Source organism: Cyrtonyx montezumae, unplaced genomic scaffold (assembly GCF_038088225.1).
Source record: "Cyrtonyx montezumae isolate F1298 unplaced genomic scaffold, pur_monq_1.0 scaffold_4, whole genome shotgun sequence".
Taxonomy (NCBI): domain Eukaryota; kingdom Metazoa; phylum Chordata; class Aves; order Galliformes; family Odontophoridae; genus Cyrtonyx; species Cyrtonyx montezumae.
In genome coordinates, this window is record NW_027072045.1 from 23,323,567 (window position 1) to 23,348,464 (window position 24,898).

At 37.3% G+C, this 24,898-nt stretch overlaps 1 protein-coding gene across 2 annotated transcripts in view; it reads left to right on the forward strand.

Annotated features, from left to right (window-relative positions):
* GRID1 (glutamate ionotropic receptor delta type subunit 1) overlaps positions 1–24,898 on the forward strand; it is a 489,114-nt gene that overhangs the window by 452,875 nt on the left and 11,341 nt on the right. For both annotated transcript variants that reach the window (XM_065746782.1, XM_065746783.1), the window contains 4 exons: positions 8,011–8,206; positions 16,541–16,707; positions 18,048–18,265; positions 21,061–21,086. In XM_065746782.1, coding sequence (XP_065602854.1) covers positions 8,011–8,206; positions 16,541–16,707; positions 18,048–18,265; positions 21,061–21,086 — 607 coding nt within the window. The remainder of the gene's footprint in view (positions 1–8,010; positions 8,207–16,540; positions 16,708–18,047; positions 18,266–21,060; positions 21,087–24,898) is intronic.

Here is a 24,898-nt window from a genome sequence, read left to right on the forward strand (position 1 = left end):
ATTTAGTAGAAATAATTGGTTTATTCTTCTTATTTAGTAAATTAAACTTTTTCCCTTAGGTCATTGCCACCATTATCCTTTGTCCAGACCCATCTCACTACCTTTCCTCCCACCCCCTTCCCAGGGCATAGATCCATGGGTCCCTTCATTCCCTTGTCACGGAATCTATGCTGGACCAGGCCGAACTGTGATAAAGTTATTTCAAGAAAATGAAGTAATTGTAGAGGCTGGACACATTTTGTGCTTCTAGTACATTCTGTGCATGTTATTTGGCTCTTTTGTTTTGCCTTTCTCTGTTGTGTTTGTTTTTTTTTTTCTCTCTCTCTTATTCTAGTAGCTCTTGAGCATCTGCTTTGGTGTATGTAAATAGTTTCACTGTTCTCAGTGGTACTGGTCTAGCTATTGTACTCTAATGAAGACGTTTCTTCAGGGCAGATCAAGAGACAGTACCAGTCCTATGTTAAAGGGTGAAATAACTGTTGCCAACAGAAATGGCATGGAAATACACATCAGCTCCTTTCCTGTGGTGGAAATGAAGCTGGCTTTAGTTTCCTTCTCCCATTAAGTCCGTAACTGGATATTATATTTTGCTTTTAGTTGTACCTAATATAGGATGGTTGATTAGGCTCACAGAAGCCACCACACTGGCAGCAGTGCCCATTATCATCAAGAAAACAGCTGCCATGATAAGCAGCTGCTGCAGTGCCATTACCTGCTGAGGGGTTCAATCACTATTTGTTTTCACGGTAGTAAAAGTATGTAGTTGACATGGCAACGTGTTTTGTGACACATGCCAATTGATTGGTTTTTCCACTGGAGGAAAGTCCCTGCTTCTTTGAAATCATGTGTAGCAGCTGTTCCTTCTCCACTGGTGATGACAAGCACACATATAGGCACAAATGCCTGCACTGTTTGTCTCTTTTAAAGATCAGGAAATTTTTAGTTCTGGTGTGAAGGGCTTCAACACCATTTATTCAGTGTACTGTAATCTTCCAGTGCTTATGACTTCTCTTGTAGAAGCTCCCATGAGGATTTTCCTGCTAAGGCTTTAGTTGCTTAGAATAAAATGGATGGTATTTTTCACAGACACCTGATGAAATGAGCTTTATGTGAACTATCGAATGATATATTTGCTGGTGAAGGACTTGTGAAGTGTCTATTAAGCATTCAATACTAGTGCTGATTTCTGCTGGATTACCTCTCAGTAAATATTTTGCTTAGTGTAGTTGCTGAAGAAACCTGTTGTTGAGTACGTTGCTGCACTGAGTCAGAGTTAAGAGTGGTTAAAGTGACTTGATTTGCAGTGAAATGAAGCAATGCGGGATTTGGTTATGTCACAGTATAGAAATTGTCAATTCAATGATTGACTTAAGAGCTCAGTTTGATTGTTCATAATTTTGAAGAAAGTGAAAGAGCTGCATAAATTAAAACCATGCATTAAATTGTTCTGTAGTCAAAGTTTATTAGATGGGGTGCTAATTCTGCTTTCCTTTAAATATTCTCCGTACTAAGGCTACTGCCATTCTAGCAATACTTTGAACAGTCTTATTGGCCTCACTTAGTGGCCTATCTTTAAATTTATGTACCTCATATCCATTTTATCAGATGCCAGTAACAGTCCTATACATCCTGGCAACAAATGTTATAAGTTCATGTAAATGTGTGTCTTCTATTGGAGGCGGGGTGGATATTTGATTGTCAAGCTCACAAGTGCTTAGGGTAGGTTAATTTTAATGTTATCTCATTCAGCTAATATATTGCTCTTTTCAGTATTGGCTGCACAAGTGTTTAGGGAGAGTAACTGCTATTTTTTAATGACTATTTAAGTGGCCTTCTTCTTTTATAATTTGGATCTAGTAAGACAGTGAAACTTTTCACATAAGCATCTGAGTCATTGAGACTATCATCACCTACTGGCAATTTATATATAAGACAGATGACTTTTTTTTCCTAAACTAAAGCCAAACTTCAGCTTGGGGCTGCTCTCTAGGGAGTGTTTTTATGTAGGAGTTTGAACTCAAGTTCACATGTCTAATGAAATTCTCTACCCATTTGTAAATCTTACTTAAACTAGAGATTCAAAGTTTGGCTATCTATGAATAATGGACAGGGGCTCAAGTCCTTTGCCTTGCTGCTCAACAAATTGATATAAAAAGTAAAGAGGACTCAGTTTCTGAACTGGGGGATCTTCTGCTCATACATGTTTAAAACTATTCTCAGTAAATTATCTGTGCTGGTACACTACAATCCCTGACCTCAATTCAGCCTAACTTACAAAGGTTTTCCAGAGTTTTGCAGACTGTTCTCTCCTTCCAGTCTTCTTACATCAAGTAACAGCTGATGAGAAGCTGATACTGCAAAGCTTGCCTGGCTTCAAAGTCTCTCTCTCTTAGTGGATGGGCTGAAGTGTTTATCAGCAACAAACACCATTTTCTCATTTGTTCTTGTTCTTTGCAAATATATCCATGGGTGGTCTATTGCTGAGCAATGTAGTGTCTCAAAATGTGCACACTTTTCTGCTATTCTCAAAGGAATCTCAAGCCTTTTTTTTTCCACTGGTGATAGTGAAACAAATCTCTTTTCAGATAGGATTATATATGCTAGGTTTCTACTTATAGGTAGTTCTTGTGCTTACACTGATGCTGTAAGGTTGTCAAATCAATTCAGCTACTTATATCGTTATCTGTAGTACTTTTTTTTCCCAGTATGTAAAATCCATATTTCCCTCCAATACATGTTGTTGAAGAAAACTCTTATAGTTAGGAACTGCAATTGTATTTAATTCTGTACGTGTCATCAATTCCTAGGCTTTGAGAAAATTTGAAATAAAAAGAAGGTAATTCCAAGGTATTTAAAAAGTAGAACTTTAGAACTTGTATTATATGTTTTTGTATATATTTCCGAGGCTCCTTTTTGGTAAAGTAGCTTAAAACTCTCATCTTCTTCAGGTTCCTTTATCTTAATGGCAGCCGTCACCTGGAATATTATGCTGCATTGAGCAATAATGTTAGGGTGCTGGCATCCCTAGGTAAAATAAGAACATAGCTTTCCATGGCAAATATTATAAAGCATACTATGTCTGTTTGATTTATGGATAAATATTAATTAAGAAAAAACAATTTATTTACTTGGGAAGAATTATTTATATTGTAGTTTTTCCAAACATATGTGGTGATACGAAGGGAGAGGTTATTTCTGAAATGTGCTCACAGCGTGGAAGAAAAAGAGCATAGTGCTAATCACCACTTTTATATCTAATCTTAACCTTTATTATTTCTATTTATGTGCAGATGAGCAAAGAGGAGCTAGGCATGAAAAATACTGCATCATTTTTTTTTAAGATAACTGCTGGGGATTCAGAAACTGCTAAAATACTGTCTTTCCTTTAAGTATAGCAAACTGGAAAAATCCCCAGTTTCAACGTGTCAAAATATTGGCAGTGGTGAATGCTAATAAGAAACTACCTCTAAATCAAGGAACTGCCACTATTCCCACTATGGTTCCTCTGAGGCTGAAGTCAAGATAAACACTACATTTCTTACAGTGGTATAGAAGAATTCATGACATTACTAGGTAATTATCTTGTTAACAGGCATAGAATTTACACATAGGAGTCTAGATGTGCAACGTTCTCCTAACTTAAGACAGAAAGTAAATTAGGATGGTGAAAAACTCAATTTCTTGCCTTTAAAAAAAAGTTATGAAAAAGAATTTAAAGAAAAATTTAAAAAGATTTTGAAATGAAAGGGGACCTTTTGCTTATCTTTTTGTGGGTTCTTGTTATTTTATTTTTGTTTAATAGTGTATTGGGGTTATTTACTTTGATCATGACTGATGATCATGAGAGGCAGTTCTGTAAATCTGCAGCCTCAACTGTTCATCCAAGTTGAGTTAATTGGTCAGCAGTTACTTCAGAGCAGGCTGACAGGCTTAGTCTGTCCCTTAGATAAGATTTGTTCGTATTGTTCATCCGGAAACTCTTATCTTTATAGCAGCTCTAGAGTCAAGTAAACCTATGCTGGCAGACCCATTTTTGGCTGCGTTTTTACAGCTCCATGAATCTTACCAGTAGGAAAGCATCTCCAAAGAGTAAAACTTAGCCAGTATTTTTATTGTGGCAATTATTTCTAGCGGTCTAGTTATAAATGCTGGTACAACTATCGCTTAAATGTTTATTCCACACCATATGGTTTATGTCAATATGTTTCTAAAAAATAAAACAGTTTTCAGTTGACTCCACTTGAAGTAATTGCCAATCTACTGGAAATTAGCTATCAATTGTCCTATTTATCTTGCAGATATTACTACACTGGTTAAATATTTCCACTGGAAACTTTGTTCTGTTTTGGTGGACCGCAGATACATTTACTTAAATCAATTGGTTTACATGTACTTGCCAATTACAGTAATCACACAGTGGATGTATTTATCTACAAATTGAAGGTCAGCTCCTATAAGTATAAGTGAGGAACATTGGCTTTTTCTGCATTACTAGCTTTATCTTTAATCACACTTACAGAGTCCTTAATGGGTTGTGAGATCCAATAATTGAGGTGGTAAGGTTAATGGAGCATCTTGTTATGCTACACATTTTTGTTGCAAATTATTTTATATATTAAATGCATGAAATCTTTACCACAGAAAGGGAGCCAAGAATCTGTGTAGCTGACAAAGGTAGGTTCAGCAAAATGGCTGTTCAGCAAAAATGAATAAGTCTAGGAGCAAAGAAAGACCTTTAGAGAATGACACAATGCTAATCATATAAACACTATCTGAAATCTGGCTCTGAGTGATTTTGTCAAGCAATGGAAGATCCGAGGAAATTAAAATAATAGTGTTTAAAATCTGCACTTGTGATTATCTTAATTCATCTTGTAAAGGACAGGAGATACTAATCTGAATTCAGTGCAGAAATACAGTGCAGATAATTTTTTTACATCAAATAAGAACTGTTGTCTAGACCACTCCCCATCAGGATAGTTTCTGAGGTAGTTTGGGCTACGCAGTCCATTTGGTAAAGACATAAGGTTATTTTCTTTCTCAGACATTCACCATCCATATGAATTTATGCTGCAGGAACCACTCACAAGCTTGGGTACCTGCTGTGACCCTGACTGTGTCCTTTGGTGACCTTCTGTTTCTATCAGAAGATGTTTCCAGTGGTGATACAGAGAATTTCCTGTGTCAGGAGCAGTTCTTGTAATGGATCGAATAGGGCACTCCAGGAAAGACATGCATAATCCTCAGGACATGCAATATTCTTTATTATCTCTTGTAGGAAAATTCTGCCAGCTAAAGGGATCATAGTTGTCTTCTGCGCAACATCCAGGCGAAGGCTGGGCCTCCCTCCCTGCCACCTGCACTGATTACCTGCTTATTGGGCCAGCAAAGAGCTTGATTTACACCCAGAATATGCTCACTTTGCACTGCAATGCTTAGAGAAAGAGGAAGAGTACTTCTCAAAAAGCAAGATGTACTGTGCTTTCGTACAGTACTGATTGTCAATAAAGCATAATTTAGCTAAAACAAAAGTAGTGATTGTCAATAAAGTGTAATTTAGCTAAAACAAAAGTAGTGATTATCAATAAAGTATAATTTAGCTAAAACAAGAGGCAGATTTCTGTCAAAGTTCCTGTAGTTGCAGAAGCAGTAGAAGGGATCCACATTATGAACCACAAAAGCTACAGTTTGGTTTTTCTTTTTGAATGCTCACATTTTCAACAAGAGCGTCAGCATGAACAGTAGACATTTGTAGAGTTGTTATTAGCTGAAAGTCACGTTGAAATACATTAGCTAAAAATGCTGCTGCTAATGTGCTTCTACCTTATATGTGCTTCTACCTCATATGTGCTTCTACAGGCACTGAAACGTAGGCACCAGACTGTGTTAGAAGGGTTGCTACAGAAACCCTCCGTGTGTATACTGCACCTTTCTTAGTCATTTGTACATACAATAGACTGAAATGTGTCTTCTAACGGTCAGATCATCCATCCCTGGGATGTGAGCAATTTCATGTGATATGATGAAGCTTATTCTAAAAAATAAAGAAGGAACTAAATGTAGCATGTAATCATTTAGATCAAAATTTGAGGAAGAATGGTCCTGTTCAATGAAATGTACCAGAAACATTTAGGAGATCAGAACATAACTTTCAGCACTGTTAAACAGAGAGAGAGGACTGATACAAATTCTCTCATTTTTCATTAGAATGTTTAATATCCAGCAACCTCCAGGGTGTTCATTTCTGTTTTACCAAAATGACGTATACAGAGCAGAAGAAGTAGCATATTTGGGGTTTGATGCAACTCCTGGAGTTAGCCTCAACCCACAAGCGTGTAAAGTGCATAGAGAAAAACTGTTTGCAGTCTTACTGAAAGCTGCTTAGCAGCTTAAAATGATAAAAAATCCTTAACACAATTTAAGAACTTAAACCACTTAAAATGTTAGGAGCAGCACGTGAATTGGAAAGGTGTTTGTAAGGGTAGAAGAGGCATCCTTGCTGAACTACTGCTCCGGGGATGGAGCTGGCAGCCTCGTATGGTGCCTCCAGGTAAAGGGGCTCTTTGGGAACCAAACTTAGAAGGCCTGGAGGTGATATGATGGGGAGAATCAAGGAGTTTTCTTGATATTTTAATGTGCCATTGTGTGTGTGCCAAGACCACTTTGCACTGAGTAGTGTTTTTTGGAGTCCTGCAGTAGTGTAAGGTTAGCAGTGGGATGGCTCCAGTGAAACAGGGAATGTAAAAGGGCAGAAAAATATTGCCTATGGCAAGTCTTCAGCTGTGGAAAACAGCTTCTGATTGTTGGCCAAAGGAAGGCTGCATGGGAGCGTCTTGAAGAAACCTTCTACAAGAGCTACAAGGCAAAGTGTTTTGCTTTCATGGTTCCTGGTACTGGAGTTGGCTGGGAGGGGGCATGAGAGGATCTTTCAGAAGATTTTGAAGATTTGTTTTTTTCTTATAAGGTTGTTTTGGGGGAAAAAAAATTGTGTGGGAGAGGCTTTAGTTTGATCTCAACCGAAGTTAATTGGTAGTTCAGACCAGAAGCATCTGAAATAATTCTTATTATGTGAGGTTATACATTTATGAGACATAAATATATATATATTATCTATCATAATTTGAGACAAAGTTTAGCCCATGCTGCCACACAGCACCTGTACAGAAGAGTGAGATTTGAGGACAAAGGAAGGGGACACAGGAGCAAAAGTTGGTGGCCGAATGTGGAAAACTGGTACCATTCTGCTTCAAACGATTTGAAACTTGGCCTGGTTTTCAGTGGCACAGGCAGTGATTTACACCTTTCTGTGCTAAAAAGGCTGTAAAACAGGAGTGAATCACATTCAGTACAATTTGAAAATAAATGATGCATTCACAGTCACTCAAGTTGAGGCCCATTTACACTTCCAGAGTGGTATGATGAGTAAATGAAAGTTAGGCTTGTGTGTGAATGAAAAATATCTGTTTTACCAGAGGCTGTGAAGAGAAGGAAAGAGAGAGGGACACTGTGGAAATTGGAACCAAGGCTTTCATTTGTTTGTTTTAAAAAGTCTTATTGATTTGGAGTCAGGTGGAGTATTGGCATAACTTCCAACTAATTCCACTGAGTTCTGTGAGGTGGTGCTGACAGTTTATATTTACAACCTTAGCTTTTCCTGCACTGAAGTATGTCTGTATTGGACTTTTTGTGTGTGTGTGCAAACTTGGTATCATAATATTTAACATACATGTTATCTATCCAGAAAGTCTTTATTGAAGTGAAACAAAACAAAACAAACAAACAAACAAAAAATAAATAAAATAAAAGAGTGCAGGCATCATGAAGTTCCCATGATCTCAATTCAGTTCAATTACTCTTCAGTTTCTCTTTATGATGAAGGCAAGAGATATTCAAAGGCTGCCTGGTATTGATAAATGCTTTCTGACTAAAGACAGAAATACATCATTTAATTAATTAAATTTCTGTAATTTTCTAAGTAACACTAATATCTCAGTATTGCTTGAATTTCAGAACATTTCAGGATCTGTCTAAACAAATGGATATATCCTATGGTACAGTCAGGGACTCAGCAGTGTATGAATACTTCAAAGCAAAAGGAACAAATCCTCTGGAGCAGGATAACACATTTGCTGAACTGTGGAGGACAATAAGTAAGAATAATGGCATGGATAATTGTGTATCAAACCCTTCTGAAGGCATCAGGAAGGTAAGACTGCATTACAGTGTTACTTCATTTAATTTTTGTGTTGTATCAATGTAGTTTGCATGGAGTTAATATTGTTAAGTCACATGAGTGCAATTACACTGTAACTTAAAATGAAAATATCCTTACATTAAGTTCCTTTCAGTAACTGCCAGATAAGAAGCATCTGGTGAGGTCGTGATTTTGAATTAAAGTACTTTAGCTTTGCCTAAATCCTCCAGTATTTAAATACTTCTTTGGAGTTGGCTGTAAAACTTCTGGGTGTCTTGGGAGCTTTGACAGTACGCATCTTCAATGTCATATTTTATTATCCAGGTATTGGCACCTGTCTTTTTTTTTTTTTTTTTTTTTGTCTTTTGCTTTGGATTAAAGAAAGTATTGGTAACACAAGGAATAATTTAGAGACTGAATGAAAATCTACTAATTTTTCTTAGAACAGACCTTTCATGACAAATTTATTTGTTTATTCCAGACTTAATAAGCACATACTCTTTCACATGTCGGAATGCTTTCACCTAATTTTTATTTCTCTCAGATATGACTACCATTTTTTGGTGAAACCGGGCATAGTTGTAGGAATCAAAGAATATATAGTAGCTTGAGATTCTACATTCTTGTGCTGAGTCCTGTTATAAACAGCTCTGGTTAAGTTCAGGCCCACACTTATTCACTCTTAGTCTGCTGCTCTTCTCTGCTTTCCATCTTGTAGCTTAACAAAAGCAGATAATAAATAACACCAAACTGCGTGTGTCTTAAACTACATTATGGCAGAAAGTGTGCAAAAGCAGTCAGTGAAATTTTAATGTGCTTTTCCTTTAGAGAGCAACATCCCCTTTATTTTTCAATTGATTTTTTTTTCCACAAAGAAAAAAAAGCTATTATTAAAGTTATGATTCTTAGATCAGGGTTATTCTGTTGTCAATAAAACAGTGATTTGGAATAAATTTATTACAAGTTCCTTACACTTTTATAAATGAGAAATAAGAAAATGTTTGGGGCTTGGGTTTTTCTTTCTTTGAAACTTTTTCTAAGCCATCACCTTATGTAAATGAAGCTTCTATTTCAACACTTCCTAAGCATTTAAAGGAGATAGAAGCAATGCCATTATCTACTTATCTACATAGCATGGCATTAAAAACAATATACAAGTAAAACAGTTGACCTCAGAAAAATGCACAAAAATTTACCCTTTTTGTTCTTTGTTTTGTTACCGTTCTTATGTCAGGGGATACTCTTTAGCAGTAAAGCTGTAAATACTCTCATTCTGTAAGTCTATAGCATGCTGCCTTTTGCAATGGCTAGATTTGCCTAAGCCTTAAATGTAGGCGTGGACTGGCAGGCTGTGTGGACTACCAACCTCATTGTCTGTATGGAGCTGGCAGCTCTGTCTCTTGTAAGTAATGTTAAATTTTTCATACTGAGTTTGATTTTAATATTGTAGGGTGATTTTTATGTAACTTGATCAGCTCATTCCATTAACATCAACAATAACTGAATTAACTCTCAGAGCTGACCAAGTCTGCTATTTAATTAGACATGTAAATTGAGCTCAGTATTTAATAACATTGTCAACTAAACATTTGTGTTTATAGTTTAAACGTTGCTCTTGCTAACGCATTGAGCTCTTTGAACAGACAAGTTGGTCACATCAAATATTTTGGCTAGAAGTTCTGTTTTCCTAAAGAAGAAATGGTGTCAGCCAGGGAAATCAGACTCTACACCTGTAAACACATGCTACTGCATGAAATAGATGTGAACCTTATCATCATGAACCTTATCATAACCTTATTAAGGTAATGTGTACCTTAGAAATGTTTTATGGGAAAAGGAAAGTCTAAATTCCTGTAGCATATAAAGATACCTCACACATTTTCTGAATGATTTGCCTGATAGAATGGAAAAAACCTACTACTCTTTCTCCTCTCCTCCTGCTTTCCATTTTCTTCAGACAGCGATTGCAGTTCAACTGCAGTTAAGTAAGAAAAAGAGTAAAAGCCTCTTCAATGCAAAACAAGCGAGTACTGCTAATTCATGCAATAGGCAGGTATTCCAACATTTGTCTCAATTCCATTTTTCTCTCTCTGCTTCCCAGAGATGTTTCTACTCCCTTTGACTGACTAAAACCAAACAGATAACAATGGAAGAATGTCCTAAATGCCACAAAAGCTTTTGGTTGCCATGGAAGAGGTCACTTTCAGACATAGCACAGCCCCGTAGCCACAGTGACCATCTCCCATTGTCAAGGCACAGCTTTTGCAACACAAGTACACAGAGACAGCATTAATGCACTGCAAAGTCACGTAAGTGACAGAAAAACATTTCAGAGCTGTGGGGGCAAGTTGCTTTTGTTGTACTGCCATGGCAATTGAAAGTGGTCACTGCAGATATAAAACATTCTCCTACTCATAAATGTCTCCATGTAGAGTAAGAAGAAGTTGCCAGACAATTCACAAGTCCACACAAAGTGCTATTTTGCCACTTGAGTTTTCTGGTACCACAGAATGGAATTGACTGCTTCTGTTGTATAGAAAATTTCTTTTTGGGTCAAGCTGCAGCCACATTCTCCCAGAAGTGTGCCATGCATAGCTCCTGCCATGTTATCTCGGGTTGGCATTGATAGGGGAATTGCATACATCCCTAATCTATTTGCAAATATGAATAAGGTGTTTAGGTAATACCCCACAGCAATGATTTCTTCAGGGTAATTATTAGTTATCACAAAATACCTAATAACTTGCAGCTTTTCTCATTGTGAACAGCCATTCTCTCTTTGAAAGAACAAAGTGATAGGAGCCCTATATATTCCCACATACGTCATTGTACTCCATGTATATCATTCTGTATATATATGCATATATATGTGTGTGTATATAATATATTTGTGTATATACACACACACATGCACCTAATACATATAATTGTGTGTGTGTGTGTGTGTGTGTGTATGTGGGTGTGTGTGGGTGTGTGTACATATATATATATATGAGATAATTAAATTGCTATTGTAGCTTTTTAAAAGTCTTCCTTTAATGGAAACAGTTTGTTCTCCTGTCTGGTCAATTTGGTGCCGAAATTGTTCTAAATTGGTTGTATTGGTTCTTTTCTTCCTGCTGTATTGCTTTTGATGAAGCAATCAAAACAAGTATTGTACAAAATATCATCAGTATCATCAATTTATAAAGTAGTACAGTATGAGTGCATTCCTTCCTTTTTTGCTTCCTTCAAAAATGTTTCTCTCTTTTAATGAACAATAAGCATCAAATGAGATCTTTTCTTGTTGAACAGGCACTTGTCTTCATTTTTATTTTGAGATTACAAGTAATTTAAAAGTTCCATGAAGAGTATTTTTTTGAAATATTATTCCCATGATACATTTTCCACACTGAATTTTGCATTGTGAATTATTATGGCTCATCCCTATGTTTTCAGAGATCCTCATAAATTTCTTCATTTCTTGACCATCATCAGCCTTTGTAATAAGAGCACATGCTTCCTTAAAGCCCAAATGTATTACTTCCTCTAGTAGCTCTTAATGATATTAATTTTAAGTAATTTCAACAGGATTAAATGACAAGTTTTTTCTTTATTAAAACTGTGCAGCTGCTCATAAAGCACTTTTTAAATAGAAAATAAATGTTATCCAAGCATGTTTTGGAACTATTCTTCTAATACCAATGTGAAGGTCACCCTTTGATATTTCTGTGTTAGCAGCTATATAATGGGATCATCTGCAGTGACACTCCATTGTGCCAATAGATTAATGATGAATGTGGCATTATTGCACTTTTTTTTTTTTTTTTCAGTGTGGTAGCTTCTTTATAAGTTCCAAATGAATCACAGACCTATCAGTGATAATGCTAAAGTTCATTTTTTTCAAGTATTATTATTTCTTACCAGGTATTCTCTGAAAAAACATTACCAACAATAAGACAGATCCCTTTGAAATATATTCTTCCATCTTCTTCTATGTTGAAGAGTGACGTTATGAGATTGGTTGCTGCTTTTCAAAAGTGTTACTGTTATCTTTATGGTCCCTCTTATTATACCAGGGAAACAGACTTCCTTGGTCGTTTTACTGTTGGTGATGGAGAAGAAGAAATTTGTAATGCAAGTTTCTTTCTTTCTTTCTTTCTTTCTTTCTTTCTTTCTTTCTTTCTTTCTTTCTTTCTTTCTTTCTTTCTTTCTTTCTTTCTTTCTTTCTTTCTTTCTTTCTTTCTTTCTTTCTTTCTTTCTTTCTTTCTTTCTTTCTTTCTTTCTTTCTTTCTTTCTTTCTTTCTTTCTTTCTTTCTTTCTTTCTTTCTTTCTTTCTCTCTCTCTCTCTCTCTCTCTCTCTCTCTCTTTCTCTCTCTCTCTCTCTCTTTCTCTCTCTCCTTCTCTCCTTCTCTCTTTCTCTCTTTCTTATTTTTTTTCTGAAATCTGTTCTCCTCTATCTCTTTGACTGAAGATAAATCTTTGATATACCTTTCCTGTTAACCACTACAGGAGTTCAGCCTGGGTGGAATAGATGATCACTTTGGCAGAACTTCTATTAACGAGATTTTTGAAACTTTTAACCTGTTCTGCAATGTGCCTGTATGCTGAGAGTCACAGAAAGGACATAGCAAAGCAACAAAACATGAAAGCCAATTAAAAGCCTAAAGAATAAATTGCAACTTACTATTCTATGTTTCATTTCAATCATTGTTTATTCAAGCTATCTTACCTATTCTCAGCTGGTATTTACCACATTCCCTCTTAGTATCTCTTTATCTACATTTTCTTTGCAGTGGTGTCTGATCCCTAGAAAACTTGTGACCCTAAAACATATAGCTCAAGCTTTAAATGGCTAAGCTGTGAATGTGAAAGCATGAGGATATGGAGCTTTGCTGTAATGCAGTCATGACACAATTGCATGGGTGTAAGGTGTCATTAAAAAAGCCAACATGTGTTTCCTGCTCATACATCCCATGGGTCAGTGCCCAGTGTTGCCTGTAGTTTAGCCTGTCTACCTTTGCATAACAGTCACAACAGCTATTACAAGGATGTGAAGCATGCCAAATGTCGATAGCAAATAACCATTTGGTCATAAGGAAGCTTTCATGCAGTGTACATGCTAATAGTATGAGATCTCTATTCTTTGGAAAAGAAAAATCTGCAAGGGGAAGAGATTTTGGAAGAGAAAAATCTTCCCTGAGGAAAAAGGAATCTTTGGGGGATCAGTTTTTGACAATTAAAGAGGAGAAACAGTCTCAGGTTCAGCATTTCTCGAAGTTAAGGAATATACATAATTAAGAGTTTAGAACTTAGATTCCTGTTTATGTTGAAATGTACAGGCTATCAGAAAAATAATGCCCAACACATATGATGCTGCTGGGTAGCATTTTTTGTCATAAGGATACTACGTTGATACAGAGAGACTCAATGAACTCTTTGTTGACCACTTATATTGGTAAGGTATAACTTAGGACAGCAATGTTGCAAATGCAAGAGAAGTAGACCTTGTCAAAAGATCTACTGTCTAACCTTGGAAATCAGTGTACAGAGCTCTTCTACATAAACTGAAGTGCAGAAAACTGGGGCTTGAATGGTAGAATCAATAATGTGATTTTCTCTAGACATTGCCTTGTAATTGAAATCGAATATTTGAGGAAGACTGTGTTCCTCAAGTATTACTAAGAAAAAGATGAGGAATGTTGTCAGTGTTCTTCTTTTGTAAACTGTTAATTTGAAAACATGTTTTATGGAACAATTCTGAAACAACTGAAAGATGCAGCTATTAAAAAAAAAAAAAAAGAACAAGCAAACAGAAACCCACAAGAAATCAAAGACCTTTTAGCACAGTGACGTAGGTGAAATATTTTCTAGATCTTCTCTTTCTGCTCATTCTGTATGTTCATCAGGCATGCTTTTGTTTTCTAGTAACAACAGATTTTGAACAAACTCTGGATAGGGTAAAAAAAATGCTGTTGTCTTTGGTCCCATAACTGTGTGGCTTTTAATGCAGAAGCACTTGCACACAGTTTTTTATCATGTATGACAAAAGCCTGTGTACTGTTTACCATAGGGCAAAACCTGAGATGTGCAGCCAGGAACACTAGTAAGAGGAATGCCCGTTGTCCCTGGGCAAGCAGGAGGCCTATCAGCACTGTCACAGGTGTGGAAGCATAAAATGAGAATTGTTTAAGTCCATCACAGGAAGAGCAGAGGGCAAAATGCAGAGGTTTGCTGCTAACAACCGAGTTATTTCCAGGTACACGACCATTCAGAAAGTACCTTTGAAAAACACACTTCAGGCTTCCAAGAGTGTATGTTACCATCTGAATATGTTAAATACTATGAAGAATCCCTTTCCTTGCCATCCTTTATTTTTTATGCATCCTTGTGGTGATAGATTTGAAGCCTTTTCTGGCTGTCATGTATAGTAAACAGTGATTTATTTGTTGCTTCCTCCTTTCCATCACTATTACTAGTTCAAGTAGCTGGCCAAAAGTATTGCAGTACAGATGTAGAAGTCATGCAGTACTGTTTAAGTGAGAGAGATTTTTTGTGACCAAGCTTGTGTAATTAGTAGTGTTAGTTAAACCAATATATGAGTTTAACAGCAGGATCTTGTGGCTCCTATTTGTATCCTGTAATGCCTATGCTGTGTTTTAGCTTTAAATGTTTGTTTTGATCTAGAGTAGCAGTAGCTGTCTGAAGCAACACATATTAATTGCTGTTATTCTAAGCTGACCAAAAGTATCAGAAGAGAAAAAGGAGCTAGGCTGGCCAAACCTACAGTGCTGGTATACTATAAAAAAATAATAATAATCCAAGTGCTCAGTACAGGATCATTTGAATCTTACCAGAAACAAAGGCTGTAATGTATTGTTACTCTGGTTCAGTTGAAAAGAAAAAGAATTTGTGGGTCTTTGATTGCCTTTATGCAGACAGAATGGAAAAGAGAAAAGGAGGTGAATTGTGGCAAGTAATTTACAGAAAATTCAAAAGCATACTTTTCGATTTTATTTCCCTAGATTCTATCCATTACAAGATAATTCACCCATCTGATTTATTATCATGTTTAAGCAACTGTCAAGGACTTCAGAAAGCTATGATTTATACTAACGCGTGGTGAAATTAACTTAGTTGCTCAACTGAGGAAATTAATTTAGTAAGCCTTATAGGCTTACAGGTCAATACTTAAACAGAAATTACACAAAATGGAAAATATGTGGAATAATGTCAGCACCACAGCCATTGGCTAGGAATGTTTAATGATTCAGCTTCCAGATTTCAGTTTCCTCTCTCGCTTTATTTTGACCTAAAGAAATCACCCAAAGGAGGGCCTTTGTTGTTTATTTTGTTTTGTTTTGTTTTTTTCCTAAAAAGAAAAATAAAAGAGGTCTTGGAAATCTGCAGTCATGATTATTCGTTTACTTGCATTAGCTGTTCCCATCCATCTGTTCTTCTTTTGTGCTCTATATATTCACTAGAGACTAAAAATCTTAAGTACTTAAATTTATTAGGAAACTGATGATTACTTTAAACAAACAAAATGATCACTTTTTTTCTTACTGAATTTCTATCCAGATATTCTTCTTACATCTTATGTTAAGTAAGGTGATTTACATTCATCATATGCACTGCATGCAGACATTGGTTAGAATCCCAATTAAGGCTGACATTTAAGGACATCTGCATGAATGCTTGCTAAAATAGAACAATATCTGTCCCAAAACTGAGCTGACAAGAGGGGCTGGTGTTTCTTCTCGTCTGTGGGGAAAAAAAAAAGGGAACTCTTTTTAAGCTTTGAGCATGACTTTTTGTTACGTGACTAACATAGCTCTTGGAGGGCACTTCTTTCAGTTACTCATTTACTTGAGGGAATCTGTAAAATTTCCATTTTGGTGACTGTGATGATTAGGAAACACCACTTAGTGCTCATCCTGTACCTGTCTAGTTACATAAATGTATGGAGCTGGTTCCGCTCCTGCTAATCCATGTCTCCTACAAAACATACATCAAATTTCATCAGTTAAGGCAATGGCTTTGATTTATAATTAATTACCTGTTATGTAAGCCTTGCCTAAACTTACAGTAGACTATGTCATCCCATGCTCTCTCTCTATTAAAAATGGAAGACATTTTAGAGGGGTTTGAAGTAGATGCTGTACTGCTGGGAAAAGCATAGATGAGGTAATGTGGGGAGGGAAGACTGTTAAAAATGTATTAAGATGTTGGAGTGCTACATATGTGACCTGGTGAAATAACAGCATCAGGGTTTATATTTTTGCTTGTTTTTTTTTTTTTATTTTTTCCTCCTACCTAGAAATGTAGTTTAGTTTAGATTTTGTTGTGATCATGTTGTATTTACAGGCAAAGAAAGGAAATTATGCATTCCTGTGGGATGTGACAGTGGTGGAATATGCTGCGCTGACAGATGATGAATGCTCTGTGACAGTCATTGGTAACAGCATCAGCAGCAAAGGATATGGGATTGCGCTCCAGCATGGAAGCCCCTACAGAGATCTTTTCTCCCAGAGGTAAACCAAAACAAAGCTAGTTTTATAGGATTCTTCTCCGCAACCAGCATGGCATCCCATTGATGGTTCACTTGAATTTTGACAATGACAATTTACTGAATAAATTTAATTATCTTCCTACAGTGACAGCAGAAAGGTTATGAGTTCAGGCTTCAAAAAAGCTGCTACTTCTGCTGTGTGTATCTGTTTAGGGAGGAGGCGACTGGAAATGGTGTGGCTTCACATCTCTGAGCAACACTGGCTCTGGCAGAAAAAGGACCAGTGTTCCCAAGGAGTCTTTATGAGCTAGGGGAGAGATCAGAGATTTCTGATTTATATGTTTTACCAGCTATGAAACAACGTGTTCATCCATACAGCAAGCAAGTAATAATGTCTGAGTTTATCCTTTAGGGTGGAGAGACATGCTGAATCTCACAGTAGTACAGGAAAACAAGAATTGTTGATTATTGCATGGCATTACTAGGACTACAGTAGCTGTGGCCGTTTGGTGGTCTGTGAGCTATGAACATCTTTTTCATGTCAGCGTGTACACTGAATGGAAGACGTGCAGTTGTGCAGGCATGCATGGCCTTAGCAGAAGGTGAGTGGGTGCACTGCTCCAGACTGGAAGCTGGAGCAGGATTTCCCCATCTCACTTGTTCTTTATAAGGAGTTGCAGCTGCATAACTAAAGAGAAAGCTGCCTCAAGAGAAAGGGTTGTTAGTAAACAGCAAAAATAGTTATCAAACCAAATCCAAAATGAATAATTCTTGGAGAGGAAGGACACTTCACAAGAGGCAAAACAATGATTAATTAGCAACTGTTAACAAAGTAATTCAAGCATGAAGTAGCAGCATTGAAGTAAAATCCTTTTGAATAAACTGCATTTGCTGAACTAAATGAGTTGGTCGCTGCTTAAGCACATTTGTATGAAGTGGTGCACAAATAGTAGCATGTTTAGCCTCCCCATGATTTTGAAATTACTGTGGGAGAGCAGCAGTGAAATGGGCTGCGTATTTCACTAGTGGGACCAGCTGTTGTAGCTGAATGTAGCCAGACCAGCCATGACTAACTAGAATACGGTGATTTCCTTTGGGAATGCTTCTTCCCTTGCAATGACATTTCTGACAGTCATCCTTTCTCTAAAGTTATCCACTGTAGTTTGCTTGCTGTTGAGAGCAGAATGATACCCTATACAGCAGGGTTTCAGATTAGTACTGCATGGGGATGGGTGGGCGGCAAGATGGAGTTCCATCCTCACAAGTCGTGAGGCAGTTCGTGTAAGAGGAAATGACTGCAAAAAAAATGTGAAAAGAATGTAATTGAATGTAATATCTCTATGTGTTTTTAAATTTCTGCAGGATCTTAGAGTTACAAGAAAGTGGAGATTTGGATGTTCTTAAACAAAAATGGTGGCCACGGATGGGACGCTGTGACCTGAATAGCCATACAAATGCACAGACAGATGGGAAGGCTCTCAAGCTGCACAGTTTTGCAGGCGTTTTCTGCATTTTAGCGATAGGCCTCCTCCTTGCCTGCTTGGTGGCAGCATTGGAGTTGTGGTGGAACAGCAACCGTTGTCATCAAGAAACACCGAAAGAGGTCCATAACTTTTATTCTTATCACAATTAGAAAACAAGTAGAAAACACGAAAATGAGAGCAAATGGAAGGTGGGATTTTAGGTGCTCTCATACAATAAATTTGATATATTTTGATTCGCCATACTAAGCTTTGCATATAACTTTTTGGGTGGTTGTTTCTGAACAAACAAACAAAAAAACACTATGTCATTTGTGCACATGGAAGGTGCCAAACTGACAGCCCTGGAGACTAAAGTCCTCTATTTATTTATAGAGCAGGTACAGCATGGGCAGCAGCAGTGCAAACTTCCCCACATTGCCCCACCAATGTGCCTCAACCCTGACCTGGAGAGACCACCTTTAGGGGTAAGAGTGTAGTTCAGAAACATGCCCTCGGCCTCTCTGCTGTGAGTGACAGGGAGGCCAGCCATGGGCACCTAGTTGCGCCAACTGTGGTGATGTTTTCTCTGATCTAGACCCCATCTGCTGGCTGTGAGAACCATGTCCATCTTGCACAGGCTATGCAGTTGGCAGCAGCTGGTGGTTGTTTTCCTTCATGGCTAACTTAGGCTGAGTTTGATGAAGTACATGAATGATTAAAAAGAAACCATCTACGTATTACTGAATAAGCCATATTGCCATGACACTGTTTAAATGCTTCCTTTCTTCTGAAATCAGTTTTATTTCTAAACCTAGGGACCTCTGACTAAACTGATTTTCATGTGACATTTTACTTAGGAACGTACATCTGAGAATGTCTTGTTTTTGAAATGTTTTGCCACAGTAGTGAGTAATAGTTAGCAGTGCTATGATAGAATAATCAGTCCACAGTCAGCTCTGTCTTGCATGAAACCTGTATTTGTTTACATAGATTAAATGTTTAACAAACTAACCTCTTGTAATTTTCGAAGCAGAGGCTTTCGTAGGTGCTTTCATCTTGGAACAGATGTTTCTTACAAGCAAATAATAGCAGCGAGCTGCACTACAGCTGGAAAATAGTACATAGCCCATCAATTCCAATCTATGTTTCTCAGATTGCCAGGAGTATTACAATAATTGACATATGCATCACCTGTAAGCAATTCTGCCAAATGGGATCTGATGATATATGTTGCAGTATGTAATGCTGTGAAATATTTATTAGTAAGATTCCATTTCTCTGAGTTCCTGCTTCTCCCATTTGAACTCATCCATCAAGTGTCAGTGATAAACATCTGTATCGTGTTTGAGGGACAAAGCTGCAAAGTCACTTGCCTGTGGCTCTGCAGCATACAATAACAAAAGAGAGATTTTACTTAAAAGGAAGCATGTCTCCACTTTGTACAACACAGTACTCCAAAAGCAGCCAGAGAGAGCACAAGTAGACAGTTTTGCATGGAAACAAGCTTTTGTATGAATGTAAATACGTATTTAATTGTTCTTTGGTTAAATAATGTAGCATTTTGCCCTGCTGCCTTGTAGAATTCAGTCCACGATAGTGTAACTAAGTTCTAAATCTTAGCAGCAGACAGTTCTGTTCCCACTACGAGATCTGGGTAGGGTAAGGGGCAAAAACATTGAAGTGTACTAATATTACATATATAGCATTTGTTTTGCCATTCTCTGGAGCACCTTCCCTTTTCTGCACTCAGGGGCTCACCTTTGTGCATTTTTCTGGTGAGAGATGAGCATAAGCCCATAAGGCAGGGTTTCATATGGGTAGAGTAGAAAAATCAGTCACCTTTATTGCAAGGACTTGTAAATACTTAGTTTCCATTGCAGAGGAAGGATCTGTCTTCCTGACTTTAAATATCTCCTTCATTTTTCTTCTATAATTGTTACAGAGATTGTCTTTATTGTCTTTTCTTCCTTCCCATTCCCCTCCTCCTTCCCCTTACCTCTAGTGTGTTCTAGATTAAGGGTGTTCCTCACATCTTCTTTGACAATTTCCATGATGAACAATAAAATACTTTGAAGATTCCATCTGTCAGAGTATACCACAGTTACCCATATGGCAAAGCTGCACGCAGGAATCTCACCTGTGTGTGGGATTAAGCATAGCAGGTATCAGTTAAGCAGTACAGACTGAAGTCAGGCATAATACACATGAACACGCTCAGAAAAGAGTGGTCTTGGTGGGTGCTGCTGAGAGAGGGAACAGGCAATGAGATTCCTGGAACAAGTAGGTGTCAGAGCTGAAAGAGAAAGTGAGTGTTCCAGATAGAAGGGCACCAGGGATGAGCGTTCACAAATGTGAGAAGGCAGAGGGGGAGAGCAGGGTTGTACATCAGGAGGGGTTCTGAAAGAGGGCAGCTTGGTGCAGTGAAACGCAGGAGTCCAAAAACGTTTCTGGAAAAGGTCAGAGGAGCTGCAGAGAAGAGTGACCGTAAAATATCATTGGATAAAGTACTGGAAAAATGTCACAAGCATTTCTTATTAGATTAATTAATAGAGATATTTATGTACTAGTGAGGAGGGACTGAAGGGGGATTACATGGGAGGAACCACTGTTTAGAATAGATTGTGGTGTGCAAACTGCTTGAAGATTTTCAATGTATTTAAGGGAACCAAGTTTCAAAATTTTGGAAAGAATTGGATCCAAGGATCCCCAGGGACCCCTCTGTTTGAACTACACAAGTCAGGAGCAGTAACTGAGCTCTGGGGACTGAAAGCAAAAAGAAGCTTTGATTTCAAGGAGTTTATTTAGGGATATCTATATCTTTTCTGTAACTACATATAATCCAGCATTTCTACAATAGTGGCCATAATAATAGAGCTGCAGCATGCGTGTCATATGAAAAACATTAAAGCCAGCATCTGATATTCCATCCAAATCTTTAGTTCAGTAACAGCTGCCAACTTAAGCCATTCTGCTGATTTCTTCTTCCTTCTTTTTCTTTTTCTTTTCTTTTCTTTTTTTTTTTCTTTTTATTTTCCAGTAAGGTTTTGGAAAAACATGAGTACTGTGGTATCACTTAAAAATTTGGGGAATTAGATTTTCTCCTGACCATATTTGTCTTGGAAGAACCTGTGAAAGGTCACAGAAGGGGAGGATTCCCTTGTAGCCAAATATTAAACTCAGGCTTTGATAGTCACCTCATGCAGAAAAAGAAAAGCATTATCTGCAATCACCACTATAAGTAAAAAGAGGCAGTCTGGCTACTGTGACCCTTAAACTGTTAGAAAGTTTGTAAACCAATTGTAGAAAAGTGGCTTCAGGATTGAATGAGAAGCCAATATAACTTGCTGAGCCCTTTTAGAAGTTCCTGTCTTTGGCCTGACCCACATATTAGACTGTCATGCTAATCTGGTGCCAACTTGAAAAGCAGAGAGATATTGAGAAGATGAATTTGTGACCACTTTGACAGGTTTATGATAGGGCTGGGCAACTGTGCAGCTTGCCAAAGAGAAAGAGAGCATTTTAGAGACTGTCATTTTTTCCTATTGAGGATTGGTGTGAAGTCTGTCACCATAAGAACCTGAACAATGTTCATTACCATTGGAAAAATATTTTCAGTTGATGTTAAGGTGTCCTTGTATTTTCCTCTTCCCCTCTGTATTATTTTGGCTTCTGTAGAGGTCATTTGGAGCCAATCCACTGAGTTATTCAAGGACTCATAGGTCTGTGTGGTATAAATCACAACTCTGAATTAAAATCAGTATAAAAAAATGTAGTGTTAACTATAGAACTATGAGGGCTATTTTTTGAATCCTGAACCATAACTTGGACTTCACAAATGTAGATCATATTAGTGTCCTTATAGGAAGTCAGATAGACTACTTCTCACTGGAAATTCTTTGTTGCTTTTTTTTCCTTCTTTTTTTTCCTTTTTTACACTACAAAAAAATAATCCATCTCCCAGAATTGAACAGATTATATATAATTATATATTTTTTTCTACCCATACAACCTTCAGGAAAGAAGGACTTCCTCACTTTCTCAGAACACAGTTGCCTTTAGTTCCCAATTCTATCATACAAGCAGTAGTGAAAATTATTTCTTTAAGAGTGACGCAGAATCAGAGAATTGTAGGGTTTGGAAGGGACCTCAAGAGATCATCATGTCCAATGCCTGTTAAAGCAGGCTCCATACAGTAAGTCACACAGGTAGGCTTCCAGATGGATCTTTAATGTCTCCAAAGAAGATGTCACAAACTGTCTGAGTAGCCTGATTCACCCTCACTGTAAAGAATTTCTTCTGCATATTTGTGTGTAACTTGGTTTGTTCCAGTTTATGGCCACTGCTCCTTGTCCTATCTGTATACACCACTAGAAATATCTGACTTAGTTCCATTGACTCCTGCACTTCAGATATTTATAAATATTGCTCAGGTCCTCTCTGCTTCTTTTCCCCAGGCTGAACAGACCAATGTCTCTCAGCCCTTCCAGGAGATGCTCCAGGCCCTTTATCATCTTTGTTGCTGGTTGTTGGACTCTTCCTAGGAGATCACTGTATTTTTTGAACCATTGAATCCAGAACCGAACACAGTTCGACCTAAATGTGGCCTCACCAGGGCAGAGCAGAGGGGAAGAATCACTTCCCTTGACCCACTGGCCGTGTTCTCTTTAATGCACCCCAGAATCTCATTGGCCTTCTTGGCCACCAGGGACACTGCTGCCTCATATCCAACCTGTTTTCCACCAGAACACCCAGATCCTTTTCTAAAGATTTATTCTCTAGAAATCTTAATGTGATCCTAATGCTTCCTTATCAATTCAGATTAACAAAAAAAAAGCTTAACTTCAACAACGTTGGGAAAATTGTATAGCTACAAGACCATACCAGCTTCATTTATTTGGGCTCAAGTTTGTAGTGTATTAAAGACAGAAAGGAATTTGGTAATGTTTAAACATTCTTACTGTCTCTATGTCTGGGAAATTTATATTTGGTCACCTTTTTCAAATTGGGTTTTCTAGAGTTTATAATCAGCTTCTCCTAATTACTACTAATGCCCAACCATTCTACACTCACTGTGAAATTTAGTCAGCTCATACATTTATATCTACATTTTAAAATCTTGATTTCACGAAACTTCTACTCAGTCTGCCGTAGTGATACCTAACCTTTCAGCTATGATAATCTTCAGTGATTTGAGGAATTGTAAAACAAAAAGTGAAAAATAATATTAATTTTGGAATCTTAGCCCCTTTTGAATAGCTGAGCAATCCCAAAAAAATTATTGAAAAACAGTGGCATAAAATGTCAATCTTTCAATGTTTACCTCCGTACTTCTATATCTTTTGGTTTCATGGTTTTATTTCACAGACTTGGTAAACTCTCATGTATTCTGGATCATTTAACTACCAAGGACTTCATCACATCTTCAGATTCTTCCTACCTTTATTTCATTTAACTGAAAGACAGTTTTCAGTTGTTCCTTGTTGTTATCACCTAGTACAACAGCTTACTGCAATGGGCTCAGCAGCATCCTTTGTGCTTTATCAGCTGTGTCTCATTGGAATCTACTCTTTCCCTTCTGAGATCTCTTCAGAACTATTAAGAAATCACTTATTATTCATCCACATAACATACTTCAAAACAATAAAAATATGAGAGCAAAGGTTATATATCATACTATTTATGGAAAGAAGAGTTGAATTTTTCACTTTTCACAAGGTGTAGTCACTAAAAAACAAATTAACTGATCATCTTTTGTCAAAGAAAATTACTTAAGGATTTTATATGAGATAATTTCTCTGCTGGGAGTTGATTCTTGTTGCGTTTCCTATGAAGGATGAGCTTGATTCACTTATTGTTAATACAGGCCTCGACAGTTGATGTTAGAATCATCTCAAGAAATTCTTCCTTTGATTCTTTCTTATTCTTGACTAGCACATATTTTAAATCAGAAGTATATTTTCTCCAGACTGAGCTGCTCCTAGCAATGTGTCTCAGCAACTGTACCCAACACGTTCACAATTTTGTAGTGCATGCAGATTATTTTAACTGCATAAGGTGATGTAGCATTGTTTTCCACGTGCTGAGTTACTAGCCATTGCCTCATGACTCACGTCTAGTTTATAATTCATTAACACAGTCTTTGCAGCTTTGCTTGTGATTTCTTAACTTTCTGTTGCTTCTGTTACTTCTGTCTATACTCTGCAGTACTTCCTAGCACTGTGTTATAGCAAGAGGTAGCAAAAATTACAACAAAGTTGCAACAAATACATTACCATCGTTCAGGATGAAAGAAAGAAAGCCTGTATCTATTGCCAAGGATGCCTTAAGTTTCCCTGTTCCCATGTTTGATGATACACAAATTCCAGCCTACCTCAAAAATCTCTACTTCCAGCTTTAGCACTCTTAGGAGTTAGCCACTAGGACTCTTCTCTGGCATTAGAAGAATATGAAACCCAATGTACCTCAAAAATGGAAATATGAGCAAATCCAATGGATCAGAATTTGTCACTGCTGAGAACTGAGATCTGCACCATATTCACCTACTATTATTCCACAGTATTTAGGGCTTCTGTACCTTCAGCATGGTGTCAGCAATGTTGGTTTGGATTATTAAAGAGTCTTATGCTTTCACCACTATTTTCACTACCCTTGTCTTCTCTGTCACTTCATTTACATTGTCTCTTTTGTGTTGGTATCTTTTTATCTGACAATTTGATTTCCACTGGGATGGTTCCTTTTGAGAATGAAAGG